Source organism: Molossus molossus, unplaced genomic scaffold (genome assembly GCF_014108415.1).
Source record: "Molossus molossus isolate mMolMol1 unplaced genomic scaffold, mMolMol1.p scaffold_m16_p_2, whole genome shotgun sequence".
In the NCBI taxonomy this organism is placed as follows: domain Eukaryota; kingdom Metazoa; phylum Chordata; class Mammalia; order Chiroptera; family Molossidae; genus Molossus; species Molossus molossus.
Genome location: NW_023425355.1, coordinates 92,217,708 through 92,241,706, shown reverse-complemented (window position 1 = coordinate 92,241,706; position 23,999 = coordinate 92,217,708). Strand labels below are relative to the sequence as shown.

General features: G+C 43.8%; 1 protein-coding gene across 2 annotated transcripts in view; it reads left to right on the top strand.

Moving 5' to 3' along the window:
- Positions 1-167: 167 nt before the first annotated feature.
- NSDHL (NAD(P) dependent steroid dehydrogenase-like) overlaps positions 168-23,999 on the top strand; it is a 33,774-nt gene continuing 9,942 nt past the window's right edge. The window contains exons 1-8 of one of the 2 annotated variants that reach the window (XM_036271603.1): positions 168-265; positions 4,183-4,320; positions 8,680-8,794; positions 12,412-12,570; positions 15,114-15,260; positions 18,709-18,837; positions 21,259-21,401; positions 22,669-22,771. In XM_036271603.1, coding sequence (XP_036127496.1) covers positions 4,292-4,320; positions 8,680-8,794; positions 12,412-12,570; positions 15,114-15,260; positions 18,709-18,837; positions 21,259-21,401; positions 22,669-22,771 — 825 coding nt within the window. In that variant the 5' untranslated portion in view covers positions 168-265; positions 4,183-4,291. The remainder of the gene's footprint in view (positions 266-4,182; positions 4,321-8,679; positions 8,795-12,411; positions 12,571-15,113; positions 15,261-18,708; positions 18,838-21,258; positions 21,402-22,668; positions 22,772-23,999) is intronic. The other variant, XM_036271604.1, reaches the window with a different exon arrangement.

The following is a 23,999-nucleotide window of genomic DNA, read 5'->3' as shown; positions in this document are numbered from 1 at the left end:
GCTGGAATGGGTGGGACTAATCCAACAAAGGCCGGGTCCAAGGTTAGGAGTGGCGCGCTCCTGGCGGAGTCCTGACATCATTGGGCAGGATCACGCCACGAACGTTGACTGGCTGAGCCGGCGCCAAGCCCAGCCAGGCCGGGTGTTAACAGGAGTTTCCGCTTATCATCTGCTCACGCGGGCCAACGGTGGCGAGCAGCGACCTGAGTTCAGTGGTTGCAGACTGCAGTTGTGCTGAAACTGGCAAAGGGGACGTCTGCGACAGGTAAGGATCGCGACCTCTCCCTTGGAGTCTGCCTTGTGTTGGCTACTGGGCCGGAAGGCCAGGGGCTGCGTGGGATGGCCCGGGCTGGGGCTTTCTAGTCTGGCCTAAGACTGAGTTAGGGTCACAGGGCCTCATATAGTTTGGAGAACCTTACGTGTTGGAGTGCAGACTATTCACGGGGAAACTGAGACCCAAAGAAGAGAAGTGACATGCCGAGCTTTGTCGCACAGGTTCGGACGGGACGGCTGGAATTTAGAAACCGAATCCAGCGGAAGCTTTATTTGAATGTGTTCCTTTGAGAGCATCCCCCCACCCACCCAGACCAGGTTCCAAGAGAGAATCACTTGAATTCTTCCCTGGCTAAAAGCAGCCCAGGAAGGTGGCTGGGGGTCTGGGAACAGACTTTGAAGGGAGTGAAGAAGACATGAGCGAGTATGAGAGGGAGAGGTCATCACAATACTGTACTCTTTTTGACACCCAAACACTCAAAGGCGGATAAGGAGTAGCATTCCAAGCCAAGACACTCTCATGAGTAAAGTCTGAGGAGTTTTGGAAGTGTGAGGAATGCTCGGAGAACTGTAAGGGGGTGTATGCAAGGGTTTGGGCTGAAACGGAGCTGCAGCAGCAGAGCTAGAAGTCCAGGTTCCACCCTCCTCAACCACCCCGTGTTCAGAGCTCTGCGTGGCTCTCAGCCCTTACCTGCTTCCCAGTATTTAGGGAGGCAGGGCACAGAGCATAAGTTTCTCAGTCTGAGAAAGGCCTGAGGTTTATTAGCATTCCTTAAATCGAAGTGTTCACTGACCTGCTGCCTGAGGTTTATTAGCATTCCTTAAATCGAAGTGTTCACTGACCTTCTGCCCTTTGCCCTCTTCCTCTTTCCTCATGAAACAGGTCCAGACCTTTCAGTCATATATGATACTTTTTTTCTGTCCCCTCTGCATTAACCAGCCTCTAAGTTCTATCATTTCTCCCCCTTAAGTGCCATTTTTAAAAATTTATTTTTATTGTTCAAAGTATTACAGATGTCCCTCCTTTTCCCCGCATTGATACCTTCCTCCCCCTCCTCCCTGCCTTCACCACACTGTTGTCTGTGTCCATTGGTTATGCATATATGCATATATACCCCCCTCTTCCCTCTGAGGTTTGTCAGTCTGTTCCCTACTTCCATGTCTCTGGAACGGTTTTGTTTGTCAGCTTATTTTGTTCATTAGACTCCACAAACAAGTGAGATCATGTGATACTTGTCTTTCTCTGACTGGCTTATTTCACTTAGCATAATACTCTCCAGGTCCCTCCATGCTGTCTCAAAGGGTAAGAGATCTTTCTTTTTTGAAGCTGCATAATATTCCAATGAGTAAATGTACCACAGCCTTTTTATCCACTCATCTACTGATGGACACTTGGGCTGTTTCCAGATCTTACCTAATGTAAATAACGCTGCTATGAACATAGGGGTTCATATATTCTTTCTGATTGGTGTTTCAGCCTTCTTGGATATATTCCAAGAAGTGGGATCACTGGGTCAAATGGCAGTTCTATTTTTAATTTTTTGAGGAAACACCATATTGTTTTCCATAGTGGCTGTACCAGTCTGCATTCCCACCAGCAGTGTACTAGGGGAACCTTTTCTCCACACCCTCGCCAGCACTTGTTTAAAGATTTGTTGATGGCAGCCATTCAGGCAAGTGTGAGGTGATACCTCATAGTTGTTTTCATTTTCATCTCTCTGATGATTAGTGACATTGAGCATTTTTTCATATGTCTCTTGGCCATTTGTATGTCCTGTTTGGAGAAGTGTCTGTTTAGGTCCTCTGCCCATTTTTTCATTGGCTTGTTTGTCTTCCTTTTGTTGAGTTGTATGGTACTTGATATATTTTGGAAATTAACCCCTTATCAAATGTATTATTGGCAAATTGTAATCAGAACAGCCTGGTACTGGCACAAGAACAAGCATATGAATCAGTGGAACAGAAAACCCAGAAATCAACCCAAGCCATTGCATTCAATTAATATTTGGAAAAGGAGGCAAGAGCATACAATGAAGTAAAGACAGTCTGTTTAATAAATGATGTTGGTAAAATTGGACAGATACATGCAAAAAATGAAGCTAGACCACAACAGCTCTGGCCAGCTCACCCTCATACTTTTAAACCTTCATTGGTTCCCATGAGTACAGAGTAAAGTCCAGACTCAGCCTGGAATCTAAGCCACCTGCGTAGTTTTGCCCCTGCTAGTCTTTCTTACTTTCCACACACTACTTCCCAGTCAGTCTGTAGGTGGCAGCCTGGCAGAGTAGAAGGAGCAACTATAAATTCTGCCTTGACTGTGTACCAGCTGTGTGACGTTGGGCAAGTCGCTTGACCTCTCTGAGCCTCAGTTTCTCATCTGTTGAATGAAACCACTACTGTCTATCTCCTTAACAGGATGCCTTTTGGATCTTATTGGTATAATATACTTATATGTAAAAGTGACATTTAGCAGGTTTTCCGGCAATATTAGTTCTTTTCTCTGATTTGCTCTGTCATTCCACCTACTTGGCATGCCTGGAGCCTTAGACTTGACTAAAATTCCCTTCTCCACACCACAGCCAGAGTTATCTTTATGATCTTAACAGTCACCCCTGCTTAACAGGTTCCAGGAGCTCCCCCATCTCCTCCTCAGGTAACTCCTTAGTTTGATAAACAGCCCTTGCATGCTTTCAGCTTTGCTCCCAATCTTTTTATTATTTTTTTTTATAATCCTCACCTGAGGATATATGCTTTTATTGATTTTTTTTTGATTTTTTTTTTACAGAGAGAGAAACAGCGATGTGAGAGAGAAACATCAATCGATTGTCTACCATACACGCCCCAACTGGTGATAGAACCCACATCCTAGTTATGTACCCCTGACTGGGAATCGAACTTGTAACCTTTTTAGTGTACGAAATGACCCTCAAACCAACTGAGCCACCTGGCCAGGGCTTTGCTCCCAATCTTGCTTCATACTCGCCATGACACAACTTGTCATAGTTGCCAGAGCATGCTAGCTGTGTCATCACCTCATCATTCTCACCCTGGGCCATGGAATGCCTTTTAGGACACCCAACCTGTCTGCTGGACTCACCTCTGGGGCCTTGAGAGTTTGGCTCAGGATTGCCTTCTGGGCCAGGATCCCTGCTCTGGGTTTACCCTCAGCAGAGCTCAAAGGAAGACACTTCTGCAGTGCTCTCTCAGGTCTGTCTCTCTCACTAGATGGGTTCCTTGTCTTATGCAGGTTCTGCATGGCAGTGGCTGGCATGTGGTGCCTTGTGAGTAAGGGAATGTAGGAACAGATGAGCTGACAGCTGGGCGCTCTTTTACAAGCTGCAGCTCCCTTTCACCCCTGGGGCTTGTTTGGGCCCCACAGCAGCTCCAAGGTCAGCAGGAGAGATTGTTACCCTACAGATGAGGTCTCTTAGACCAGCCACAGCAGTGCAGTTCAACCTGGACTTCATTCCAAGTTCTTTGCTGGCCTTTCAAGGGCTTATAACTTAGTGGGCCAAGACAGATTTGGGGGGGAAAGGTATAAACCAGTGTGCAAAGTGATAGAACGGGAGCAGACACAGGTACCAAGGAAGCAGGTAACCCTTCTTGGGGAAGAGGATGGGTTTCACAGAGGTGTCAGTTGAGCTAGGCCTTGCTAGATGAGGAGGAACTCACCATGGAGCAGAGAGGGAACAGCATACACTAAAGGTCACACGCGGGCTGATGATTTCTCAGTGGCCAGCACAAATTCAAAGCCAGGGCCTTTCTGTGTCCTAAAAGTAAATATATAATCAGAGAGATGAATGACTGACAGAAACATACAGATACCTCAAGTCTGTGGAAGGACAAGGAGGGAACACTCATCTTTCTCTATCTGGTTTGAAATAGACAGGCTATCCCTTTTCTCTCTAGGACTCAGTAGTGTGGAACTTACCCCAGCAGAAAGGAGAAAATCGGGTTCATTCGCTCCTCTCTTCATTGAATCCTGTCAGCAACCCTCCTCCTCTTGCCCAGAAGTTGAATGAAGCACTTGGATTTCACCAATAGAAGGTGGCTCTCTTTTTCTAGATTCTTTTCAGCCTAAGACTTTGTTCCAGTGTGTATAAGAAGACATACATACTAGTTTTTATTTTTTTTTATTTTTTAAATTTATTTATTTATTTATTTTTGTTACAGATATTCCTCCTCCCCCCCCCCCGATACCCCCTCCCCCATACTGGTTTTTAATGGATTCGGAGACCTACCACTTTAAAGGAGAAAGACTTTGGGCTTCTGATTTGTGAACCTTAACAATCACAGACCCTAGAATGTTGTTCTTGGGGTTCTTATTTTCCCATTCAGAGCTGTTCTTCTGAGTTAATGTGTGGTAAAAATAGAACTCAGGATTTACCATTTTAACCATCTTCAATTTTACAGTTCAGTGGCATTAAGTAGATTCACATTGTGCAACCATCCCCACCATTCATCTCCCAGAACTCTTCTCATTTGTAGAACTGAAACTCTATACCTACTAAGTGGTCACTCCCTAATTCTCTCCTCTCCCAGCCCCAGGCACCCACCGTTCTGCTTTCTGTGACTATGAATTTGACTCCTCTGGGGACCTTATAGAAGTAGAATCATATAGTATTTGTCCTTTTGTGTCTGGCTTGCTCATTTAGCATAATGTCCCCAAGGTTCTATTTCACTTAACATAACAACCTCAAGGTTCATCCATGTTGTAGCATGTGTGAGAATTTCTCCTTTTTTGAATTTTTGTTTTATTGTGGAAAGAACACAACATGAGATCAATCCCCTTAACAAATATATAAGTGTATAATACACTATTGTAGGCTACAGGTACCATGCTGAGCAGCAGATCTCTAGAGCTTATTCATCTTGCTTAACTGAAACTTTCTGCCCATTGATTAGCAACTACCCATTTCTTCCTCCCCCAGCCCCTGCTAAGCAGCATTCCACTCTTTGGCTCTATGAGTTTGACCGTTTTAGATACTCATATAAGTAAAATAGTCCAGTACTCATCTTTCTGTGACTGGCTTATTTCACTTAGCATGATGTCCTCAAAGTTCACCCATGCTGTCACATATTGTAGAATTATGTTCTTTCTAAGGCTGAACAGTATGCCATTGTACATGTATACCACATTTTCTTCATCCATTTATCTATCGATGATATTTAGATTGTTTCCATCTTGGCTATTGTGAATAATGCTGCAATAAGCTTAGGAGTGTTTATGTGTCTTTGAGATCCTGGTTTCAATCCTTTTGGTATATGCATAGAGGTGGAATTGCTGGATAATAGGAAATTCCATTTTTAATTTCTCAAAGAACCTCCATACTGTTTCCCATAGCAGCTGCACCATTTTACATTCCCACCAGTAGTGCACAAGGGTTCCAATTTTTTCACATTCTCATCAACGCGTTATTTTCTGTGGGTTTTTTATTTGGGGGGGGGGTAATAATAGCCCTGCCAGCGGGTGTGAGGTAGTATCTCATTGTGGTTTTGATTGGCATTTCTCTAATGATTAGTGACACTGAGCATCTTTTCATGTGCTCATTGGCCATCTGTAAAATCTATCTTTTTTGGAGAAATGTTTATTCAATCAGAGTTATTCTTGGTGTTCATTTTAACCTGAGTGTATTATCAAACGGGGGATTTAGGTTGGGTAGGTTGCCAGTGGGATCTGACTAATTCTCCAGGATAGTCTTTAGTACCCCAGCCCCTAGAGACAACTAAAGTGTCACCAGAATTCTTACCTGGCTCATAGTATTTACAAACCTTAAAATAATTTTGCCATTTTGGCTCAGCGGTTAGAGCATCAGCCCACAGACCAAAGAATTGCAGGTTTGATTCCAGTCAAGAGCACGTACCTCAGTTGCATTTTGGTCTCCGGCCCTGGTTGGGGTCGTACAGAAGGCAACCAATTGATGTGTTTCTCTCACATCAATCTCTCTCTCTCTCTCTCTCTCTCTCTTTTTCTCTCTCTCTCTATCTCTATCTATCTCTATCTCTCCCTCCCCTTCCCTCTCTCTCTCCCTCTCCCTCCCTCCCTCCCTCCCTCTACCTGAAGATAAATGGAAAAATATCCTCAGGTGAAGATTTTAAAAAGAATAATAATAATTTATATATAATTTGATACAACATAGATTTGATTTTGTTTTTGTTTTCACAAGAGGCTGGGCAGGATGGGTTTATTCTTTCCCCTCCCAGATCCTCCCCTAGAGATGGAGGGAAGACAGAGTTTAAGGCTTCTTGCTTTTCTAGTAGGGCAGGTGGGCTATGCAATTGGCAACTGCTATTTGAATTTTGGGACTGTAAAGAATACTTGTGTGGATTTCTGGGGTTGCTGCAACAAATGAGCATGCACTGGGAGACTCAAAACAACAGACATTTCTTCTCTCCTAGTGCTAGAGGCCTGCAATCAAGAAGTGAGCAGGGCTCCCTCCGAAGGCTCTAGGGGAGGGTTCTTTCTGCTCTTCCAGCTTCTGGTGGCCCCAAGCTTTCCTTGGTTTTGACTGCATCACTGCAAATGCCATGTCATGTCATTTCCTTGTGCTTCCCCAAGTATCTGGGGAAATTGAGTAAGAAGCCAGCAGTGGGTATATGTGAGTATAGCACCAACAGAAAAATGACAAACCTATTCATTCCCATGAAGATTTTTTTTTCTTTATTTATTTTACAGAGAGAGGGAGAGAGATAGAAACATCAGTGAGAGAGAGCATCGATTTGCTGCCTCCTACGTGCTCCCCATTGGGGATTTGGCCCACAACCTGGGCATATGCCCTGACTGGGAAATGAACCGGCCACCTCTTAGTGCGTGGGTCGACGCTCAACCACTGAACCACACCTGCCGGACGCTCCCGTGAAGATCTTGCATCTTAGTTGAGTGCTTGTGTGTATGTGATGGAAAGCAGAAGGGGGGTCTGCAAGGGCTTGTACACACTCTGTGTACTCATGGATCCAGTGGATATGTGAGTGCCCACTTTGTGCCAGGCACTGCACTTCATGCTGAGATACCGTGGTGAGAAATATAGAACTCCTAGTACATGCTGCTAGGCCTTGGTGCAGGTGCCCAAATGCCTGTTCCCTAGCTGATGCACGTTGAGCCAAATGAGCCAGAGCTCACCAGCCACATCTGTTTAGGGTAGACAGATGACAGGGCCCCCTGCCAACATAAAAAAGATTATGGGATAAAGAGAGGGATGGGATAGACATAGAACTACAGATCAAATTGCACGTACTGAAAAGGACGTTTTGTAATATATTTTCCTCATAACTTTTATATATTTTCCTCATAGTTTTCCCCAAACTGGCTCCATTAGACATTGAAGATCCTAGCATCTGTTTCAAGGCCATTTTAGCCACCCACAAAATCAGTTCTTACAGGGACACGTGACCATAACCATGTGTGTGTGTGTGTGTGTGTAACTCGAGGTGTGGAATTGGATGAGAGCTATCATGGTATTTGAGACTCCAGTGCTGCCTGCCTGCCTGCCACCGCCTCACCAGAGTGTTCTCTGAATCTAGCCTCTGTGGGCAGTTAGACTATTTTCCTTGTCATGGAGTTCGCTGTCTACAGATGTTTGAGGATCCATGATAAATTTTTCTGTTTAGTATCATTGGGGGACTTTATCACCTGGTGTGCTTCACTGTGTCTCCTGAGATTTCTGATGACCCCAGACACTCAGTTCTTCCACACATAGTCGGAGTGGCTTTAATTTCATCAAAAAGGAAAGGTCTGCCCTGGCCAGTTTTGCTCAGCGGTTAGAGCATTGGCCTACAGACCAGAGAGTCCTGGGTTCGGTTCCCGCTAGGGGCATGTACCAAAAAAAAAAAAAAAAAAAAAAGGAAAGGTCCATCTCCTGTTGCACTCTAACCCCTCTCCGCAGCCCAGACCCTGGCATCTCAGCAACAAGCTCCTTAGTCCATTTTATTGACAGGGAAACTGAGCTGCAGCAAAAAGACATGACTTGAGCAGATTTCCAGTTTGTGATCAGGCCAGGACTGGACCCCACAGCTCCCTAGGTCAGTGCATTTTCCCGCTGTGTTGCCACAGTCTGATGATCAACGCAAGAGAAAATGAAAGTTACTGAAGCACGTGAGTACCGTAGGAAAAGCTACAATGCCAAAGATGTTCTTTTTGTTGTAACTGATGAATGAGGTTGTTTAAACTGGCCTCTCATTCTGCCTCAAGTCCAAGTATGTATGGAGTTATGGGCCCAGTCAGTTATGGCCTTCTCTAAGAGAGCAGCCTGCATCACAGGAGTGGTAGCTAGGGCTCCAGCCAATAGCTACACCTAAAGTTCAGCTCTTTGTGAAAACAACGGGGATGGCATCCACACAAAATACTAACAGCTAAAACATGTTTTGATTTAAACAAAATTAACGTCTGTCTCTAAATCTGTCTTTAAGAAAAGAAGGGTTGATTGCAAACAGGACCATATTCGGAGCTGAAATGGAGCAAACAGTTGGTGAGCCAATGAGAGACCAAGTCACAGGCACACGTTTGACGGAAGACATTCCAAAAGTGAGTACTGACACAAAAAAGATTAGCCAAAATCAGATAAGGGGAAAACCGAGCACATGCATAACCAGCAAGCCGTTGATAGTTAGCTGTCAGTTAAACAATGTATTTGGTACATTTATGAAATCAATTAATATTGAATATTGTTTTTCTGTATAAGATGTATATCTTTATTTAAGGTATCAGTTACTGCTATGTAACAATGTCAGGATGTAGTGGTTTAAAACAACACTCATTTCTTTGTTCACAATTCTGTGGTTTGGGCTGGGCCCAGCTTGGGGGGGGAGGTCAGTGGCTGTTCTCCCCTGGGCTCACTCCCAAAGTTACAGTCATGGGGACCTGCTGAGGTGTATGTTCCAGGTGGCCTCACATGCCTGGCAGTAACTGCTGGCTGTCAACTGGGTGCCTTAGTTTGCCTTCATGTGGCCCCAGAAGGCTAGACTGACCTGGGTGGAATAGCAGAAGCCTTGCCCAGGGGCGACAATGGCAATAACAAGGCCTCCTGGAGAATTTTCGATTCACTTTGAATGAATGCTAATGCTTCAGAAATTTATTCATGCCAAGCTAAAATGTGTTTATATCAAATGTTAATGGAGGACAACTCCCCAGGAGGATCCCGTGGGCCACCACATCACCCTGGTTTGGTGTAGAAGTCAGGGTAGAGCCTCCTCTATGCCCCTATAGTTGAAGGTTAATCTGAGATTTTAGTGTTCAGGCAAACCCGCAGAACCATGTGCTAGCTGGAGTTCCTTATTTGTATAAATTTGGATTTTACTGTTTCTCAGCAACCAAAAAGAAAAAAACCTAGATTCCAATGGTTGTATCAGAGGTGGTTCTTTCTCATTGATTGACTCTATAGTAAGTAAAAGTTATACTTTCAAACTACTAAAATCAAAAGAATAATTTCATCTTGCCTTATTTATACATTCTGTGTAAGACGTCTCTTGATAAAGAGGAAAACAAAAGGTTGAAAGAAACCCAGTGGCCTAGACATTCTCTTTATCTTAGGATCATAGTGCAATTAAAATGGGTTGTCTAGATGGTTTTCTTTCTTAAAACTCCCTCTGGAGCAAAAGTTTTGTTTTGACATACAAATTGGAAATCCTTAAATCACTTCTGTGATCCAGACTATAACTTTAGGATAGGAATAGTTTTTGAAATGTAAAAGAACTTTACACTAAAATAGTTGGGAGCAATAGATAGATAGATTATAGATATATAGATGGATAGATAGAAAAAGTAAAAATTGGTCACTTTTTTAGATTTTTTCCATTACAATTGACATATAATATTCTATTAGTTTGGGGTATACAGCATGGTTATTGGACATTTATATGACTTGTGGGGTGATTACCCCGATAAGTGCCCATCTGGCACTATGCATAGTTATTACAATGTTGTTGACATTTCCTATGGTCTACCCAGCATTATCTGTAATAACCAAGATTTGAAAGCAAACTGAGTGTCTAATGGGGTACATATATAAAAGTGGTCACTTCTTGGTTTGCCTTACTACATTTAGTCTTTCTTTTTGTAAATGTAAAAGATGTATACCTAGATTTGCTTAGGTTTTCAAGAATGTTTGAAAATATATATCACAGTGAATCAGGAAAAAAAACTCCACTCAGTAACCCATTCTTGAGTTTCATTACCTGTTTCCAGTCTAGATTTTTTTTTTTTTTTGATATTTTGTTCAGATAGAGCGGGAGGGAGAGAGAGAGAGAGAGAGAAACATCGACGTGAAAGGGACACCTCGAGTGGTTGCCACCCTCATGACCCAACCAGGGCCGGGGACAAACTGCAACCAAGGTACGTGCCCTTAGCGGGAACCGAACCCGGGTCTCTCTGGACCGCAGGCCGACGCTCTAACCGCTGAGCAAAACCGGCCAGGGCCAGTCTAGAGTTTTATTCTTACTTCTAATATATTTTCCTTGTCTGTTGTGCCCACTTCCCCTGCATCGTCTTTCCTGGCTATGAAAAGTGGTTCTTTCACATGATTTCTAACCACGTAGCATCATAGGTGTGATTAAAGACATTGGCCCCGATTTAGGTCCAGGCAGACTTTGCGGAAACCAAGAAAAATCAGTTTGGGAAGCAGGGAGGCTCAGTTATTTGGGGAAAAAAAATGAACTTGCCTATACAACTAACTTGGGAGGAGAGGATAAGAAGGGATTGTCAAAAACAGGACTGATTCAGATTTGTATGTTTCGTTTGCCTACATCCTAGGGATACCTTAGAAATTTTAGTCAAGTTGCAAATTATTGAGCATGATATGATTACATGTATATGGGAGTAATCAAAACAGTGTAGACAAGAATGGGTTGAAAAGATCTTTTGGTGGGAGTGGCATAGTGAGGCCTGGACAAAGGATGCTAAAGCTCCAGCGCCATCTGCAGGTACCTGGTGGATGCCAGTAAAGATGCAATTCTAGGTGGGACACCAGGGTGACAGGAGTGGATCTATAGAAGAGGCCCTGGCACCCCTCGAGTCTCCTGCATATCTCAATTGTATAGGTATGTAAGGAATAAGTACGGGAGTGAGTTTGTTTTTAATCAGGAATGGAATTTCATTAAGGTACTTAGTTTTTAGACCCCAACTTTTATTTACTATACATGAGCTTAGGAAAAATGGGGCTTTGTCATCTTAAGGAAGTCCAGATACAGTTTTAGAAAGACCCAAGGGAGGAGGGATATCACAGGTCCTCCTTTGGGGACACTTGTAGCCAGCGTAATCAGCATGCAACCGCCACAATTGTGCTTTGACTCCCTGGAGTGAGAATATTCAAGTGCTTGCATGTGGTGCTCTGTCCTTCCATCATTTATCAGAGTTGGAATTTAGCCAGGGAAGTGCACATGTTGCAGAAGCTGATATGTAAAGACTAGAGCTCTCCTAGATTCATTGACCTCAGAGCTCAGAGAATGGGAAGCAAAGCCCTGGGCCTGGCTAACATTCTCACTGAAGCCCCTCCAGCAGGTGCCATCAGACTGTAACAGTCTTGGACATACTAAGGCAAAACGGGGACAGACAATGAGCCCAACACCACCCAGCTCAGCCCCTTAGGGTCAGGGAGAAAAAGGGCCTGACTCTCCTATAAGTATGGAGACTGAGCTGTCCTCTTTCTGATGTTTTAAGTACACACTGTAGTTGAGTGGGAGTGTGTTTTATTTTTGTTATTTGGTTTTTTTTCATTTAATTAATTTATTAATTTATTTTGCCTTTTAAGTGCCTAGGGATCAGCGATCAGAAGCAAGAAGATACCACTTTTGGTTTTTTTTTTAGATTGTCCAGTTTTCATCATAAGTGGTTTAAGTTCTTTCAGAGATGCCTCTTTTTCCTTTCACTGAACACACAGCAGATTTTGGGTCATCCAGTACAGCCAAAGTCTTTTTTTGCAGTCTCATTTGCTCTCTCTCTTCCCTTCTTACTGATCCCAGGAGAGGAGGTTGCCACTGGGGATAGAATACCAGAATTATATAAGCTCTAGCTTGGCTCAGTGAGTGTTTCAAACAAACAAAGAGGTGGACCTGCCATCACAGTGGCTCATGACATGTGAGTTCAGGCTCTTTATAGGTTCCAGTTCTCACCACACCAGTGCCCCTGCCATCCCTCTCTCTCCACAGGCCAAGAAGTGCACGGTGATCGGAGGCTCTGGGTTCCTGGGGCAGCACATGGTGGAGCAGTTGCTGGCAAGAGGCTACACTGTCAATGTGTTTGATATGCGGCAGGGTTTCGACAGCCCCCGGGTGCAGTTCTTTCTGGGCGACCTCTGCAGCCAACAGGTACTGGGCCACCCAACCTTACTGATTTCCCATGGGCCCCCAAATGGAAACCAGTGGACTTCTCCTGCCCAGAGGCCAGCGACACTGTTGATTCAAAAAAATTTTTATTTTGAAAAATAATAAAGTTATACGAGATAATTTGACACAAAACCACATTCTTACTATTCAGAATGAATAATTGTCATTTCTGTCACTACTACTTCACTCTGCCATAGTAGTGCAAAAGCAGCCTGGTCAATACATAAATGAATGGGCATGGCTGTGTGGCAGTTAAACTTTATTTACAAACAACGTTCATTGTCCATGGGCTATAGTGTACCAGCTGCTATTCCAGAGTATGTACCCAGAAGTACAATTGCCGGTTTCTTTTCATTTTTTATTGAGATATAATTCACATTCCGTAAATTTTACATTTTTAAAGTGCACAGTTCAGTGGTTGTTAGTATATTTAAAAAGTTGGGCAGCCATCCCCACTATCTAATTCCAGAACATTTTCATCACCCCAAAAGAAAACTCCAGGCCCAGTAGCAGTTTCTTCCCATTTCCTCTCCTACTCTCCCAGCCACTCATCTCCTGTCCCTGTGGTTATACCTGTTCTGGACATTTCATACAAGCGTAATCATACAGTGTTTGTCCTTTTATTGACTAGCTTCTTTCACTGAACATGTTTTCAAGCTTTACCCATGTCACAAGAGTATTAATATTTTGAATTTTATTAGATGTTGCCAAATTGCTTGACAAAACTGCTATGTCAGTTTTTTTCCCCACCAGCAGTGTGGTCGTATCCCCATTGCTCCACATCCTTGCTAACACCTGGTATAGACTTTTTGATGTTGCTGTTCAGCATGCTTAGAGTCACGTGTCCTTCCTGTTTGAGAGTGAGAATGAGATCATTGCTGAAATCAATTGGTAGAAGGTTGTTGGGAAGGAAGATAGTCGCACAGTCTCACATGATCACCCCACTGATTACTTTTTAATTACAGAAAGGGAAAGATACCTTTTTTTCCCTTTTGATGACCAGAATCTGGCAGTCATCACCTTAACCAAGTGATCAAAGTCAACATGCCAAAAGTAATAGACCTGAATCTGATCATGAGGAAGCAGATTAATCCAAATTGAGGGACACTCTAAAATAACTACTTGAAAAGTGGCAGTGTTCCAAAGACAAAAAAAAGATAGGAAGATTGTTCCAGATTCAAAGAGATAGAAGAGGTACAAAGGCTAAATACAATGTGTGATCAATCCATGATTGGATCCTAGATCCTAATATGAAAATGGCTATAAAGGACATTATTGGGACCATTGAGGAAATTTAGATATAGACGAATTATTGGATAAGAGTGTCTTGTCTGTTATATTTTTGCATATGATCATTGTTTTGTGGTTATTTAGGAGGATGGCTTTGTTCTTAGGAGATGCTGGGTAGAGTTTAGAGGCAAAGTGCCATGATGTCTGCAACTTACTCTCTAATAGTTTCAGGAAAAAATCATGAGTGTGTGTATCTACATAGAGGGAATTGCGACATAATATTAATAAATCAGTGAATCTAGGCACTTAACTCATGGGTGTCTTTCTTTTCGTGATGGTAGCATCTATTAATGGTCATTCCTAGATCTTAATACTTAATTAAGGCTTTGCCAGATGGTGGCATGCTATCATTCTGTCTTTGTTTCTTACCTCAAATCTTTGTACCTTATGCAGATTAAATGCTTGACTCTTCCCCTTTATTTACTAGTTTGCAGAAGGAATTCGTATTCTTACTGGTGATCAAATTGTCTCTTTGGCCAGTGGGAGCCTCTGTAAGTTGGCTCTTAAGTCCTTTTAGCAGGACCCCAGGAGTCTTGGCTAGCTTTCTTGCTTTCTGGTATGACAAGATGTTCCTGGCTCATCTCGTCTATTTCCTGCCCCAGATCTGCAGTCAGCCATTGCTTTAGGGAGCTCTGGTTCCTCTTAGCAGCCCATTAAACATCTGTTTTCAGGCCCTTTAAGGTTGCTGTTTTATGTGTAGTTTCACAGAAAAGAATATCCTGTATATTGGCCATTTACACTGTCTTTCATGGTGTGGGACTTTTTCTTAGAATTCATAATTTTTGTCTATAAGCTCATCTTCCCCAGGAGTGTTACCCCCAGGTGTCCTGAATCATGCCCCACCCCATGGGGCATAGTGGCACAGATGTTGCCTCTGGTTGGATCTCACAGGCTTCTGATGCCCCAAACTGGTTTTTATTAGGAACTAGTTAATGGGAAGGGACAACACTGTTTTGTTTTGTTTTGTTTTTTTTAATTTAATTTAATTTAATTTTTTCTATCATTATTTATCCCCTCTGTGCCTTCTTCCCCATCCCCCTGGACAACATTGTTTCTTTCCCATATGCTTCTGTATTGTTTGAATCTTTTACAATGAGAATGTATGTCTTTGTTAACTGTAGAATTATAAAAGGGCAAGACACCGATGCGCCACAGAATGGAGAGTGGGAATGTGAGGAGGCTGTTTACTTGTGCAAGGCAAGGGTGATTTGTGTTGTCTTTGTTTTCTTTTCCAGGACCTGTACCCAGCTCTGAAAGGTGTAAGCACAGTTTTCCACTGTGCTTCACCCCCACCATCCAGTAACAACAAGGAACTCTTTTATAGAGTGAATTACATTGGCACCAAGAACGTCATTGAAACTTGCAAAGAGGCTGGGGTTCAGGTAAGGGGAAGGCTGGAGTGAGTGCTATCATACATTTCTAAACGTGTGGGGGCCAGGGTTCTTGCTCTCCTCCTGGGCCTAGCAAGGCTTGCTTCCAAAAGTGTTGGGAAGATCCTAGAAACGAAGCCCTGGAGCAACTGGGCCAATTTGAGCTGTAATATTCTAACTGCATCGGAATAGACCATCTGAGGACCCTAGGGCTTATTAGTCTTTGGTTAAAGAGCTACAAAATGTAACTATTATTTATATTTTTATTGTGATTTTGTGTGTGTGTGTGTGTGTGTGTATAAAACATAAAAGTTACCATTTTAACCATTTTTAAGTGTACGGTTCAGCAGCATTAAGTACATTCACATTGTTGTGCAACCACCCCCACTATCCATCTCCTGAATTTTTTCATCTTCCCAAACTGAAACCTGTCTCCATTAAACAGCAACTCCTGATTTCCCCTCTCCCAACCCCTGGCACCAACTCTTCCACTCTGTCTCTAAATTTGACCACCCTAATAACCTCATTCAAGTGGAATCATATACTATTTGTCCTTTTTGTGTCTGGCTTATTTAGCTCATTGTCTTCAAGATTCATCTATTTTGTAGCATGTGTCAGAATTTCCTTCTTTTTTTAAGGCTGAATAGCATCCCATTGTATACAAGACCACATTTTGTTCCTCCATTCACCTGTCAATTGGCACTTGGGTAGTTTCTACCTTTTGACTATTGTGAATCATGCTGCTCTGAACATAGGTATATAAATATCTGCTCCTGTTTCTGTTATCGATTCTTTTGGGTAAATACTCAGAAGTGGAATTCCTAGATCATACAGAAATTCTGTGTTCAACCTTTTAAGGAACTATCATACTATTTGCCAGTCCTTGCTTTTATTTTCAAAGAAAAACTATTTACTTTTACCTAGTAGAAAGCTGTTAAAACACAGACCCAAGGGGATATGAATTTCTGCCACATCATAGCTTGTTGCATTGTTGTAAATCCTGGTTCTCAGGGTCACCTTTCCAGAGTACCAGCCACTGGACAAAACAGCTCCCTGTCAAACAAGCGCCCCACCCTCACAGTGACATATGCCATAGATGTTTTTTTAGAGAAAAAAGACAAATGAGTCAGGGGGGTTCTCTCCCAATAGTCCCAGTGCTGTCTGCCAGCCCTTGGCACCATCAGCTGGCCCAGCAAAAATAGGAGCTCTTCTGAGCTCTGTGCCCTGGAAAGGCTCAGTTATAGTAAGAGTGACTTCTTACACTTGGCAAATGACAAGAAACTTAGCCCTGTAATTGTTACCTGATTTGCTCCTTGTTAGGTAACCAGGGGCTACTGATGTCACTTAACAGCTGAGGAAGCAGATTTAGAGGACTAAGTGCTGTCTCTGCTAGTAAATGAAAAAAGTGGGATTCGAATCAGACCCTTCAGTGCCAAAGCCCAGACTCTTCACTCGCCCTTGCTTGTATACCAGTGCTGTGAAACATACTGCTGCTGGTTTTAAATGGGGTATCTCAGGCACCCAGAAGAGATTCGAGAATAATACAGCAGCTATGCACTCATAACAGCATTTGAGAAACACTATTACTGATAGAGTTGAAGCTCTGTGTTTACCCATACTTGATGCCGTTGCCGTTCTTCCCCACTCATGGGGAACCACTGTTGTGAATTGGGTTTATCGTTTGTTTTCTCCATTTGCAGCCAGTGTAAGGTATTGATTTACATGTTATAGAACTTTATAAAGCAATATATTAAATAGATATTCCTGTATTTCTTTTTTAATCATTTTTTTATTTTCAATTACAGTGAACATACATCATTATATTCATTTTATATGTACACCCCAGTGACCAGACTTTACGTAACTTACTAAGTGACCACCCCAATAAATCCCATACCTATCCAGCACTGTGTCTAGTTATTAGAATATTACTGACTATATTCTCTATGCTATACCTTTTAAGTGTTACTTCCCACATTTAAATCCTTAATCTACCAACAATTTATGTTTATATACAGTCTGAGGCAGGGACCACATGTTTTGTTGTTCAGCACCGTTTCTTATGTGATTTCTCCTTTCCCCACTTTCAGCACCCCATCCAGCATACCTCACATGTTGGTGCTGTGCATGGCTCTGTGCCCAACTCTCTTCCTCTCCATTGGCCTCTATCTGTGCTGGGACCACTGTGCTCTGCCTTCATTCAGTGAGCCTAAGGGTGAATCTCAGTGTCTGGTAGGACAAGTCACCCACAACCATGTTCTTCTGAATTTGCTTGGCTATCCTTAGCCCTTTGCTCGTCCATATATTTTTTTATGTTTTTTTTTTTTTTTAATTATTATTGATTTTAGAGAGAGGAAAGGAGAGAGAGAGCGAGACAGAGAAACATCAATTGAGAGAGAAACGTTGATTAGTTGACTCCTGACTGGGGATCAAACCTGCAACCTGGGTATGTACCCAGACCGGGAATTGAACCCGCCACCTTTTGGTGTACAGGACAGTGCTCCAACTAACTAAGCCACACCAGCCAGGGTTCGTCCATATGCTTTTTAGGATCAGCTTTTTGAATTGATAGAGCCTGCTGGAATTGTTATAGTAATTGCACCAAACTTAAAGGTAATTTAGGAGAGAATTGATAAATCTTTCCAATATTGAGTCTTCCTATCCATAAATACATGTGATCTCTGTTTATCTCTTTCTTTAGTGCCTTTCAGTAGAGTTTTATACTTCACTTCATAATGGTTTTGTACATCTTTTTTCAAATTTATCCCTATGTGCCTCATTTATGGTTATTAAAATATCTTTCATGTTACATTTTCAATTGTTAGTGCACAGGAACACCGGTAATTTTTGTGTATTGATTTTGTACTCAGCATCTCTGCTGAACTCTAAATTTAATATTTTCTGTATAGTCATCGTATTTTCTGTGTACACACTTCCAATATCAGTGAATGGGGATAGTTTTGTTTCTTCTTTTCAAATTGTTATACTTCGTTGTTTGTCTTGTCCCACCATGCTGGCCAGGACTCCAGGGCAGTGTTGAATAAAAGTGGTTAAGATATGATTTGAGTTAATGATGCTCAGTGTTGGATGAGGTACCTTTAACCAGAGGGCTGGGAGCTGGGAACCCTCATAAGAGAGCATCTTCCTTTTGAATAGTATTTCTCAAGTGGGCCTGGGCGTGTGCTGACATGCCAAGGTTGGTGTCAGAATCAACAGGAATCTTTTTCAGACAGACATCTCCCTGAAAGTTTGTGAGCTATCCTTTCCCCGTGGAGAAGCACTCCCATAGTGAGATGCCATGAATAATGGAAGGCATTGCAGTAAATAATTTGTATGGTGCTTGCATACAAGGGTCATGAACAGGTACCATTTGATTCTCTTTCATACATGGTCACTGGAGTGTTTAAAAGGTGATCATTCCTGACTCGTATTTTTTTAATCCTCCTTTCTCCTCTGCCAGAAACTCATTTTAACCAGCAGTGCAAGTGTCATATTTGAGGGCGTTGACATCAAGAATGGAACTGAGGACCTCCCTTATGCCATGAAACCCATTGACTACTACACAGAGACAAAGATCTTACAGGAGAGAGTAAGTACCTGAGAACTGGTGGAGTGAGTGACAGGTGAGTTCCATGAGCATCCAAAGGGCTTGGATTCTTAAGAAAAATATTTGTGAACATATGAAGTTAGTATTCTGAGGCCTAAGTACCTAGCTTGGGAAGTAAAATTTGTTGCTGAAATTTAGTTTCAAAAGTCATAACAACATAGCTTAATGTGGCCAGACACTGCTCTGAGTCTTTTACAGCAACTGCCTCATTTAAACTTCACAATGACCCCCTAAGGTGGGTGCTATTATTGTCACCAGATTACAGAGGAGAACAGTTGATGCCTGGAGAGTCAGAGCCTTCCTGAGGCCATGCAGCTAGTAGGTAGAACCAAGGCAGTTTAGTTCCAAAGCCTGCATTCGAACTCATACTGTGCAGTTGCTATAGAAACCAGAAATGAGGCAAGTGTGCAGGCAGAACTTGGGCTTAACACACCAGGCGTGTGTTTTCATTTGAAACACCTTTCTAGTGGCACTCTTGTTCCCCTCTCTTTTTAAAAATGAAACAATGGAAGGATCTTGCTTTATTTTAAGGAAAAGTGCTTTTCTACTTGGCAACCTGGCTTATCCTAGGAGCACCTGGTTTAAGCAGTAATCTGAGTTGAGTAGCAGGCACCAAGCCTTCAGACTCCCGGGCTTCAGGGACCCTAACAGCTAGCCCCAGGATTAATGTCCATGGAGGACACTACCCTGAGGACAGCCTCAGCTGAAGGCCATGAATGCTCAACAGCCACAAACAGCTTGCCTTAGCTGGGTAGCTGTGAGTTTACCTCTCCCAGATGTTTATAGCACATCACAGCCACTAAACCAGAATTTAATGCCAAATAGGCATGAGCACCCATGCAGTGCTTGAGAGCCTACTGCCTGTTTGCTATTATTCCAGCTCAGAAAATCCCAGAACTCATCTTCAGAGAGACATGAGATCCCTCCCCAGTCCAGGGAGTAGAGGCCTAGCCTTTTGCAAGCTGGAGTCCTATCTCTGCCACCCTGCTCCTCGGAGCACAGAGAGCCTCACAGAGCTCCCACCTCCTTGGACTTGACCCAAAGAGCACTGAAGCTTCCACTGGGCCCTGTGCACTCATCCGAAGCACCTGGGACTCCGACCCTTTGTGTTCAAGAGCTGCAAGTGGCAGCTATGGCTCAGACCATCAGTGTGTCACTTGCATTGACTTTCAGTGCTCAACTGGAGAAAAGCAAAGCCTGGAAGCGCCTCCAGCAGTAACCCCTCTAGAGCCTCCTGTCAGCCACTATTGGCATACAGTGACTCACTGTTGGCTTTCAGACCACCCAACAGAAAAAATGGAATGTGGTATTCATCTAGAACCCCTTCACCTCTCTCCATTTTATTAACAGAAATGAGCCTTGGTAGAGGACATTGGAAGGCTTATTTAGTCATTTCCCCCATTGCCATGGGGACCAGAGCCTGGCGGGAAGACGGGAGACAGCTCTAGAAATCTGTTGCGAGACCAATTCTTCACTGTTGGGTAGCTACAATGGTTATAAACTCCATCAACAAGTAACTTAAACTCTCTGGGACCCACATATGTGTAAAAATCTTGCCACCATAGAGTAGAAATGCTAGGTATGTTGACAATGATACTTATCAAGCATACCCTTACCGAAACCGTTGGCATGGGCCATCTCATTTAGTCAGCACACAGCCCTATCAGTAGGCACTGTCATGGTCTCCCTTTTTTTTATCAGTAACAACAAATCATTCAGGAAGTTTTGTTACTTTGGAGGCAAAACCTGTTTCCCTGTACTTTAAGTTCTAGTTTGTCCATTGAGCTACACGGAACACAGCTTTTCTCTCTTCCTGGCGGTGGATAACAAGAACAGCAGCTGCTACTTCTTGAGTGCTTGCTAGGTACTAGGCACTGCTCTGAGGACTTTACCTGTATTGGATGCCCTATTTATCCCAGATTCTTCACCTTCTCAGTCCCTTCTTCATGGCCCACTTGGGTTCATCAGAGTCCCTTCCTGGGAGATAGTGCTCAGAACTGACCAGAGCAGCCCAAGACTGGTGGAAATGTGCAGTTGGCAAGAGCCCCTATGGTAGCAGCAGCCATGTGGGAGGCTCACAGCTAGCTGGCTCACCAGAACCCGCGGATCTTTTCCATAAACTGCTGCTACGGCTCGTCTTCCGCTGCTGCATTTGTGCATTTTAGTCTTGAACCCAAACCCAGGCCTTCCTATTTGATCTTACTGGTTTTGACCTAGTTGTCTCTCCTGAATTTTCCAATGTGGGTGGTCGGGGTAGGTGGGGTAGAGAAGTAGCCAGAACTATACAGGTCACTGATGCAGACCTTCAGCCCAGGGCAGTGGGTGGCATCTATGCCCCCTGTGGGAGGTGCTGCTTAGTAGGTACGGCACATCCACCATGGACATGCTCCTGCTCTCCTACAGGAAGTCCTGGGCGCCAATGATCCTGAGAGGAATTTCCTAACCGCAGCCATCCGCCCCCATGGCATTTTCGGCCCAAGAGATCCCCAGCTGGTCCCCATCCTCATCGAGGCAGCCAGGAAAGGCAAGATGAAGTTCATGATTGGGTAAGTCGGCCCATGGTTACTCTTCTCCAAGAGCTCTTGAACCCACTGTTACAAGGATCAGTCACATTCAGCTCTCTTCTTATGTGGCCTTCTCCACTGCCCTCTGTTCATTTCCTGAGATTGCCACAGCAAACGGCCCATACTGGGTGGCTTCAAACAACAGAAATGAATTCTCTCCCAGTTCTGGAGGCCAGAAGTCTGAAATCCAGCTGAGGGCAGGATTGGTTCCTTCAGAAGATTCTGAGGGAGAATCTTTTCTAGGCCTGTCTGCTAGCTTGTGGTGGTGGCAGACAGTCCTTGGAATTTCTTAGCTAATATATGCGTCACTGCAGTCTCTGCCTCGTCTTTACATGATCTTCTTCTCTGTGTCTGTGTCTAAATTCCCCTTGTTCTATAAGGACAGCAGCCATTGGATTTAGGGCTCATTCTACTCCAATATGACCTCATCTAACCTTGATTATATCTACAAAGACCCTATTTCCAAATAAGGGCGCATCCGCAAGTTCCAAGGAGACATGAATTTGAGGAGGGCACTATTCAACCTGGTACACCCTCTCAGGCAGGCTGGGAAAATATTTGTGTCCCTGTATGGAAATTGAGGGAACAGGCTGACGGGAAAGACTGATCCAGGATCAAGGGCCAGGCCCTCGACTCTCGTTGCATCTATGAAGATAGGTGGAGGCGTTAACATTCCTTCCTGAGGAAGGTGCAGGTAGAGGGGTCTCTGCAGGTGGTGACAGTGTGGCTGGCTGTCTCCTCAATACATTTACTCTTCCTTCCTTTTTTCCCTTTTCTCCCTCTCTTTTCCACTTTTTCTTGCTACCTTGCCTCCCTGCCTCTAACTTGGCCTCCCTGCTGCCCTGTCCTTTTCTTTAAGGGATTGCACAGAGATGATAGAAAAACAAATGAGGCCAGAGCAAAGCATTAGCCCAGAGTTTCCTGGAAGGATTTAAGAGCTGCTGCCCAAATTGGAGCTCAGAGCAGACAACCCTAATGTTGGCCATGCCAGGATGGGGCAAGCCGGGCACCAGGCTTTCGGATTCATTCCTGGGCCCTTAAATATCCCACTGCCCCTGAGCACCACAGGAGCCTAGCTCTCTGTACATCTTTAATTGGTCCTGGTGTTGCCAAGGCAGGTGGCAGCCACTGTGCAGGTAGCAATCTTTTAAACGCTGGGACTCAGGAGCAGCCGTGGGTCCATGTGCAGCAGTCTCCGCATGTAGCTGAGTGCTCCTAGCCCAGTGGAACCTTGTCTCTCTGCCCACAGAAACGGGGAGAACTTGGTGGACTTCACCTTTGTGGAGAACGTGGTCCATGGACATATTCTGGCTGCAGAGCACCTTTCCCAAGACACAGCCTTGGGTGGCAAGGTAAGACACCTGCTTCTCCCTGCTCAGCAGTGGATGGCCCACCATATCCTCCCCCTGCACATTTGCCGATTTTCAGATTTATTCCCTCTGATTCTGCATCTTGGTAGACCCGCTTTAGGATCCCATTGAGTCAAGGTTGAGCCCCAGTGGTCAGGAGTATGGTGTCATGTCAGTACCACATTGCACAGGGCAGCCGAAATCCAGAGGAGTGACCTGGGACTGAACGGAGACTCAGGACCTGGTTCTCTGTGAATATAACCTGGCTGCCTGCCATGGACATGCCTGATCTGGGCAGGGTCCTGAGAACATTGGGCAGAGTGTTTGCTATTCACCCTTTCTCTCACTGATTTTAGATGTCTCCATTTTCCCCCCATCACCCTGCCATGCTCATGCCTCTCACCCCTCCTGAGGGGCAGATATATCTGAATCTCCTGGTGTTTGGCACCCAGTGGGAAGGGTGGACATGTGGGGTAGGTGGACACTCACCCAGAAATGGAAGAGCACATGAGGGCCCCTCGCCCTTTTCTCTCAACCTGGGGGCCTCGTTTTTTTCTCCTAGACTTCTGCCATTTTTCCAGGCATGTAACTCTTAGGCTAGGTGTGGCTTTTGGTTTAGACCAAACACAGCACATTTGAGAAACGTAGTATGACCTGTTCATTGCACCTGAAGATGCGATGAGTGTTACCATGCTTAACACAATTACTAAATTAAATTAACATCTGGCAACCAACAAAATGTTCTCTGTATCTATGAGAGTGTTTCTGTTCTGCTTGTTCATTTTGTTTGTAGATTCAATTATCGATAGATATGTATTCATTGCCATTTTGTTTTTTCATCTTTTTCTTCAAGAACACCCTTCAACATTTCATATAATAATGGCTTGGTGGTGATGAACTCCTTTAGCTTTTCCTTGTCTGGGAAACGCATTATATGGCCATCAATTCTAAATGACAGCTTTGCAGGATAGATTAATCTTGGTTGTAGGTTCTTGCTTTTCATCACTCTGAATATTTCTTGCCACTCCCTTCTGGCCTGCAAAGTTTCTTTTGAGAAATCAGCTGCCAACCTTATGGGAACTCCCTTGTAGGTAACTAACTGCTTTTCTCTTGCTGCTTTTAAGATTCTCTCTTTGTCTTGAACCTCTTGCATTTTGATGATGATGTGTCTTGGTGTGGGCCTCTTGGGGTTCATCTTCTTTGGAACTCTCTGTCCTTCCTGGACTTGGAC